This window comes from Alligator sinensis, unplaced genomic scaffold (assembly GCF_000455745.1).
Source record: "Alligator sinensis unplaced genomic scaffold, ASM45574v1 scaffold309_1, whole genome shotgun sequence".
NCBI lineage: Eukaryota > Metazoa > Chordata > Crocodylia > Alligatoridae > Alligator > Alligator sinensis.
The window spans coordinates 323,001-331,159 of record NW_005842080.1 but is presented as its reverse complement, the minus strand read 5'-3'; the positions used below and the strand labels follow the sequence as shown (position 1 = coordinate 331,159).

The following is an 8,159-nucleotide window of genomic DNA, read 5'->3' as shown; positions in this document are numbered from 1 at the left end:
TCCTTGGAAGTTTTCTAGAGTAGGTTAGAGACACATGGCTGGGATGGTTTAGTTGAGGATGATCCTACCTTGAGCAGAGAGCTAGACCAGGTTAGGGGTTCCCAATGCCTCAGCCATAGCCCAGTACCAGGTCACGAAGGGCTCTCTGATGGACTAGAAGTGGCAGCAGACTGGCAAACTGTGGCCTAGAAGCAACTGGCATACTGCAGACCCAAGTATAAAAAAGGGTTGGCTGCCTGCCTGCCTGCAGTATGCCATTCACTGCCAGTCTGCAGTCACTTCTGGTCCTTAGCATAAAAAAAAAAAAAAAAAAAAAAAAAAAAAAAAAAAAAAAAAAAAAGTTGGGAACCCCTGGACTAGGTGACTTTTGAGGTCCCTTCCAGCCCTATTTTCCCATGATCCTAAAAAGGTAGTTTAGAAAGAAGAACATCAAGGAGAAGTGGTGGGTCCTGGTGGCATGAACCAGACAGGGTACTTAGGTTGTCACTAGAGGGCAAGAACATTTTAAACCCTCCCTTCTATCCCCCACTTTAAGGGCATTTATCTTCTGCAAAGAATGATGGGATGAGCAGTCACTGTACCCGAATCCTAACCTACAGTATCTTCGATAAGGGTGGGTGGAATAGGGGAAGGGACTGCCAAACTCTGTCTCTAAAGTGGGAGGAGGCATAAAACCTGAATGCTATTGAGAAAACTTCAGGGAGTGGCAAGGGATGGAACTGCAAGTAGTCATATATAGCATCACCTGTCATGGTTTCAAGGGGATAAATTAGCCACTATAGATGGTCAGAAAAACTGTATTACAGGCACTGAAATACACACATGGTCATAAAATCTGTGCTTACTTCAGAGCATGGAATCCAGCACTAATGAATAAGAATGGTTTAGCAAATGTATGCTGTACCAAAGGCAGTAATACAAATCTAAAGCTTTAATGCAACATGGAGGTGTGTATTAAATAATAATAATAATTACATTTACATATTAAACTTGCTACATTAACAGTAAGAGATACAGTACTTAGTAAAAACAGCTAGCACATTTAAATTTTCGTAATGTTTCCTAGCAAGTGTGGACAAAAGTTGAAAACAAGGTTTCCATATGTGATTAAGTGTATTTAACCAAAAACAGCTCAAGTTGTTGCAAAATACAGATCACGTAGTGGTGACACGTACAAAAGTGCCATAGTATTAGAAAGGTATTTTAACTATGTATTTACAAGAAACCGTCCAGTAGTTCAGTTACTTGTATGTATAACAATTAGCTTTAAAAACCATAGTATCCTAGTTTTGTCATCATAACATCAGAAATAGTCACTTCATAAAAAGTGACCTTGTCTAAACTGTATATAGAAAATATACAATAGGAAGAGGTTAGAAAAAAAAGTTGAACACTGTGGAAAAAGAATTTATTAGTCTATACAAGTCCTCTGAAACAAACCATTGGCTGTTACAGTAAACCCAAGTGAAACACTCATTGCAATAGTACTTTCCATACAGATTCAGAAGCAGTACAACTTCCCCATATTTAGTGCTTTTGTGACAGGAAGTTATAGTTCTGAACAATATCCACACAAAGCAATCATGTGATACAGACCTTCATAATCACAGGGAGCTACAGTTTTGTGATACTGAGACTGAAGTACATTATAAACATTAAGGGAAGCGTCTGTACCGAAGTGTGGCAAGTTAATTCACATGGAGAGAAGACATCACTCAAACCCTAAGCCAAAAATGAAAACTTTCTACTGCAGGACAGTCAATTGCATCATAAAAACTACAGTGCCAGAGTGCCATGAATTTAGTATAAATATCAGGATTAAAACTCCAGTTACAGCAGTCAACTGAAGCAATGATAAAACAAAACAAAAAACCAAACACCCACTAAAAACCCCCCCATACAACACCCAAAATGATCCTTTCCCCTGCAATTTTTGGGTTTGTTCAACTTTTCAACGCCTCTCTTCAAGACAAGTGCAGATGATAAAACTGCAAACTGGAACAGGCCATGGTTTAGACAAGTCTGCTAAATGCATGGCATTAAACAAAACTTTGTTTAAAAAAGGCATGATTATGCACTTTTTTTACTATAGAGAAAAAGCTTTACCCAGAAGAGATTACATATATAGCTTGCATCATTGTCAAAATCTTTTCAAACAACGTAGTTCTAGAATAAAAAGACTTAAAAAAAAAAAAAAAAAAAAAAAAAAAAAGAGAGAGAGGAGGGAGACAAAGTAGACAGAATGCAGCAATGTGTATTTGTCAGATGGATTCGTTTAGAATAGTTACATGATGAATATATAAGGTCATAAAATTTGAGTGTATTTTCTCTTTTTGCGCACTATTTATGCTACATATAAAAACCTGAAGAATGCAAATTGGGCATGCTTACCATAACACTTTTCAACTGGGAAAGCTGCTGAGCACATTTTTCTACAAATGTTCACTGCCATGATACAAAAACAAAGTATGTGCAAACTGCAAGGTCCCTAAAAATAGCAGTTAATGAGTTTATTTACAGAAAGATGTCACTATCTGCTTAAATATGCATAAGGATAAGCTTCCCAGAGTTTATAACATAGAGCAGTATCCACCACAGCCTGCTCCTCCGTAGCCTTCTTCCTTGTTCGATAATTTTACCCCTCTGTTTTGATTCTCACTTTCCCACAGTCCAGGAGTCTGAATGATTTTTTCAACAAGTTCTTCAAAGGCACACTGTACACCATCACATGTTTTCGCACTTGCCTCTAGAGAAAAAATGCAAGAAGCAAATAAATAAAAATTTAGACTGGAAGGTATGCCCTCACTTTAAGTAGAAGAGATAGAGGTGTTTGTTTCTGTACTTGTTTTAGAATGCAGATTGAAAGTCACAGGTGAAAAAATAAAAGAGTAAATCCTAGTTTGTGACAGTTGAGCTGATATTACTCCCCCAGTTATGAGTGAGCTTTGATATCTTAATACTAAGCTGCAACTCTAGTTAGACTCTTAACATGTCAAATTAAAGTTATGTTTTAGAGTACAGCAATAAGATAACTAAGTAGGTAGGTATAGTGCAATTCCCTGTGCCCCTCCAGCCCTGCAATGCATGCCTGTGCAGGCAACCCCCACCATGGGGGCACAATCCCCAGCCCCTCCAAGCACAGCACAGAACTCACCCTCAGCTCTGTGCCATCTTCAGCACTTATAAAAAAAAATTCCATCTCTGGTTTTGGCTACACAAGTGTAGTATAAAGCAAGGAACGTGTCAAGTAGCAAAATTATGGCCCCACTTAACAGAGCCAGGATGTCACCCTTAATCTTTATGCACATCCATTTTATTCACCTGGAATGAACCTATGAAGTGTCCATTCAAGTTAGACATGTCTAAACAAGATGGAAACACTTGTTCATAATCATAGAAAATTAGGGATGGAAGGGACCTCAGGAGGTTATCTAGTCCAATCCCCTGCTCAAAGCAGGACCATCCCTAACTAGATTATTATAGCCAGGGCTTTGTTGAGCCAGGCCTTAAAAACCTCCAAGGATGAAGATACTACCACCTCTCTAGGTAACCCATTCCAGTGGTTCACCACCCTCCTAGTGAAAGTGTTACCCAATAGCCAACCTAAACTTCCCTTGCTGAAATTTGAGACCATTTCTCCTTGTTCTGTTATCTGCCACCACTCAGAATAATCTAGCTCCATCCTCTTTGTAACCACCCTTCACATAGTTAAAGGCTGATATCAAATCCCCCTTCAGTCTCCTCTTCTGCAGACTAAATAAGACGAGTTCCCTCCAACCTCTCATTTTAAGTCATGTGCCCCAGCCCCCTAACCTTTCAAGGGTATTGAAGCTCAAGGTAATTTTGTAAAGCACTTAAGCAATGCAGAAGGAATCACTGTGACAGCACTTTTACATAGTTTACACACAGTAACACTGGCACCTACATAACATAAGTTTTATGTACATCTTTAAGAACATACCTATGAACAACATGGAATGTTTTCTTGCAAATTTGAGACCTTCATTTCTGTCAACTTCCCGGTTTTCCTATAAGAAGAAAAAAACATTACATGCTGTGACAAGTGTACCTGTGTAAACAGAAATAAAAGTAAGCAGACTGAAGTTACCTTATCAATCTTGTTTCCAACTAGCATTTTAACTATGTCATTCCTTGTGCAGTATGTTTCCAATTCATTTAACCAATTATCCAATTTTAAAAAGGTCTCTCTTCTTGTGACATCATAAACTAAAAGAGAATGGCAATCATCAGTTGTCTGATACAATACATTTTCTAAATAACGTGGTTTTCATTTCAAGAGTTGCAACAACCCCCACATTAGTTACAGAACTTCCTGAAAGTCCACACATTCTATTCTAAATTTAATTAATGTGAGACGTAACAATTAAAACAATTCTACATCTGACAAAAGTGTGTCCATAATCATCACTGAAAACTATAACAGACTTTTGCTGAGGCAGTCTACTCAAAAGCCATCTTACCAAGAAGTACAGCACATCTTCTACTACTGTTACTAGCTTGAGTATCAAATATCTATAAAATAAAATGTTTGCTGCCTTTAACTTGCATTTAAAACATAAATAGGAGGTCTGAGGTTGAGAGCCTTCCTTGACACCTTTCCTTGCCAATCTACAACTGTCAAAAGCAAAACCAGCTCCAGGTAATGAGTTATTTGCACTATTGTGTGTGCATGAACTAGAACACCTCACTATAGAATGGGTTCTCACACAGAATGCAGGCAGAATGAAGTGGCTTTCTGCAACCATTTAGCCACCACTGCTCGCTTGGCAAAAAAAAAAGTGGCTGAATTTCTACATTATAGTCCTGGCAGATGTCAAATATAAAATGAAACATGAACTGCCACCTGCTTGAAAAAAAAAAAAAAAAAAAAAAAAACAAACTTAAGGTAGAGCACTGGTGCCCCATATATAGATTTAAAAGTCGAGTTTATATAAAAAAGAGAGAGAGAAATAGATGACAAGTTAGATGCATTATCTGGAGGTATAAGAGCATGTTGCAAGACTTGTGATTCCATAGGTACTGGGAACATGTGCGTGCAAAAACAAAGCCACTATTTCAAACTGCAAAGATACAGAATGCAAGATAACATAGAAAAATGCAACAGACACCACACTTAAATCTACAACAGGTTTAGCTTACATAGGCTAAATTTATTGTTAAAAGCAGGTTACACATTTTTTCTTCTAGTAAGGCAACATAATGCAACAGTAAGAACTACAATAGGCTGTAGGTTCTTTGGTTCAGATGTTTCCTTTCACTTAAACACAGATTTCTCCCTTGTCCCCGACTTTTCCCCTACCAAGGGTCAATTCCAGGAGGCAGAACAGAGAACAGTAGAAGGAGAGATTGTCTTCCCTTGGAAAAAAATTATATCCACCAGTGATTAGGGTCATACAGACAGAGAAAAAGAATCAGTGATAACTAGCAACTAGTTTGTCATTAACTCTTTTGTAAGACCAGAAAAATAAAAAAAATTAAAACTGCATATTAACATATCAAACTTACCTAGGATAACACCCTGTGCACCTCTATAGTAACTAGGCGTTAGGGTTCTAAACCGCTCCTGACCTGCAGTATCCTAAAGAAGAAATTCAGATGTCCATTAGATGGCTCAACAATTTATTTTTGGAAGAACACCCAAGAGAGCAAACATTCAAGCTTTGAGTACAATGCCACCAGTAGAAAAATAGAGTTTACTGACTTTATTGTAGGTCAATTTCAGATCGCTCAGTCAAGATTATACAGAGCCCAAAGTTTTTATTTGGGAAGCAGCATTTAACAGTTTAATCATTTAAGAGATCAAATAATAAAATCTGCACACAGGAAGACATTGAACTTATTTCCAGAGTATTACTGATCTGTAGCAGGCAGGACGGCATTCCAACAAAAACTGCAACTACGGAAGTTTTTGTCACACAGCATAGTCTATGACAGCTAAGCCATAATCAAAGCTATTAAATTGTCCAGTATCCATGAATTAGTTTCAAGCCATAGTAAACATGTTTAACTTAAGTTACAGCAAACAATGCTGCAAAGCACAGAAGTGATAATGTACTGAAGTGAAAGCTGATGTCCTTTATGACTATAAAAAGGACCTACAAGGTCTGCAAAGACCAAGTATAAGAGTGCTTACTGTATATGCCTTGTTGGGAATCTCTGAAGCTACAGTGCAAGCAACACAAAAAGCCAGACAAAGTATATCTATTAGACAAGTAATTTACATTCACAAACAATAAGCTTGTGAACTGGGAGAATGTGCTTTTATTATGATTCAAAGCTCCTCAAATTAAAAAAAACAACCTGTTGTCAATATTTTATGATTAAACATCTTAAAGAAATCCTGAAGACCGAGTCTCCTACATGAGTAAAGCACAGAACAGGAGGAAGGGAATTCTACCTCGGACCTGATCTCAAAGTATTTCTATGGTCAGTACCCTCTCCTTCCTCAGTTCACACATTAAGTGTGGGACACCAATCTTTACAGCATACAGCAACTACTCTTCCTCCAGGCCGTTACATGAAGATACACTTACCTCACCCTGCCAAGAGCCCACTTCCCCTATCAGTACCTATTCAGGCTTCCTCTAACAGTATAAAGATGCTTTCCACCATGTACAAGTATATGCAATAGTACTGAGGGCTCTAACACTTAGAACATGTTTGTTTTAGGTTGAATTTAGCACCGACTGACCATCACTTGTGTTAAGGAAAATCCAGTTTTATAATAGTCTTCTACATTATATTTGTGCTTAGGAAACAGGACAGGAAAAGCCATTTCCCCTCAAATCAAGTTTACCTCTTCATGAAGCTTGTTTGCCCATTTCTCCAGGGAAGAGTATATATACACAAATGTTTCTTGTAACATGTTTTCTTCCTTTCTAGGAAGGGCCTCCTACTCTCCCTTTTCATTTTCTTCCTCTTGTCATCATACAGCAAAATACAGTTACCCCACTGGCTCCAGTTCTTTCTCTATGCTTAGCAGGGCCTATCCTTTTTCTATCGCTACACACACATACTACTTCAGTAAGGACATTTTTGGGATTTGCCTGCTACTGCCTGCCTGAGGCAAAATCCTTATGATCTGCTTTTATTTGAAATTTTTCAAACATAAAAGAGCACAAGGAACAGCTTATGATTGGTCCTCTGCCTGGGCAAAACTTGCTCACCTGCATGCTTCTTCCACTTCACATAGCAGTGAAACTTTGAAGGCAGCCTCCAGCACAAAGAAAATAACCCAAGTTCCATCAAAGAGTGCTACTAACTATGGGAGTGAGAGGGCCAATTTACAGATTGAAGACTGCACAATTGGTCTTAAGTTACTTAGAAGCCTGCACTCATTTGTTGCCACAAATTCAAAGTTTCAAGTTCCTTCTCTACCTACTGAAGTGGTCATCTCCAGTACCAAACTGGAGTTCCAAGAAATGCAGGTTCTTGCTGCTTTATCTGATAATTAAGTCAGTGGTTAATAGGAACAACCCTGAACTCAAGCCTTAGCACAAAGTCTTTGGGGGTTCATCTGGTATTTTTCCCTTTTCTTGTACTTCAGATGCAGAAATGTGAGACTATTAAATTCTTGTTGCTGCAGTTGTCAGATGTTAGAGATGACATGCACGCTGACTTCTTACAGATACAGACATACAAAAGACAAAAACAGCACTTTAAAATTTGGCACGCCCCCACACTGAGCCCAGTGCATGCCCAGGAGAGGCACCACATTAGTTGGACCCAGCTCGGCCAATGCCTGTATAGATCCACCACTTCAGCAGGGCTTTTCTGACACTTAACTAATAGGTGACTCAATCAGATATTAGATAAGAGTGCGCACTTCAGTGAGGCCTTTTTGCAATCTGTACAGATGCTGCCAAATTGAACCAATGCACTGCCTCTTCTGGTAAAGCACTTTTTTTTCCCTTCCAAGTCTGTCAATACCCACTATGTAGTATTAGTACTTATACTGAGGTTCAAAAGGCATTTGGTGTTTACTAAAGCATATTAAGAAAGCCTGCATGCAAAATGTCAAACTTAGTAGTAGGAAAATAGATTGAGACAATTTAACCCAAACTCAAATTTAGACTTTTCCATGTTGTTCTTCACAGTTGCCGTCTTAAGCCGTCTGATTTGTTGACAGTATCTTTCCC

The 8,159-nt window shown here is 38.4% G+C and overlaps 1 protein-coding gene across 1 annotated transcript in view; it reads right to left on the bottom strand.

Moving 5' to 3' along the window:
* Nucleotides 1-935: 935 nt before the first annotated feature.
* The window catches only part of RAB18 (RAB18, member RAS oncogene family), a gene marked incomplete at its 5' end in the record, with an annotated part of 16,053 nt that continues 8,829 nt past the window's right edge, over nucleotides 936-8,159 (bottom strand). Inside the window, 4 exons of the mRNA XM_025204424.1 lie at nucleotides 936-2,746; nucleotides 3,962-4,028; nucleotides 4,109-4,227; nucleotides 5,527-5,599. Coding sequence (XP_025060209.1) covers nucleotides 2,571-2,746; nucleotides 3,962-4,028; nucleotides 4,109-4,227; nucleotides 5,527-5,599 — 435 coding nt within the window. The remainder of the gene's footprint in view (nucleotides 2,747-3,961; nucleotides 4,029-4,108; nucleotides 4,228-5,526; nucleotides 5,600-8,159) is intronic.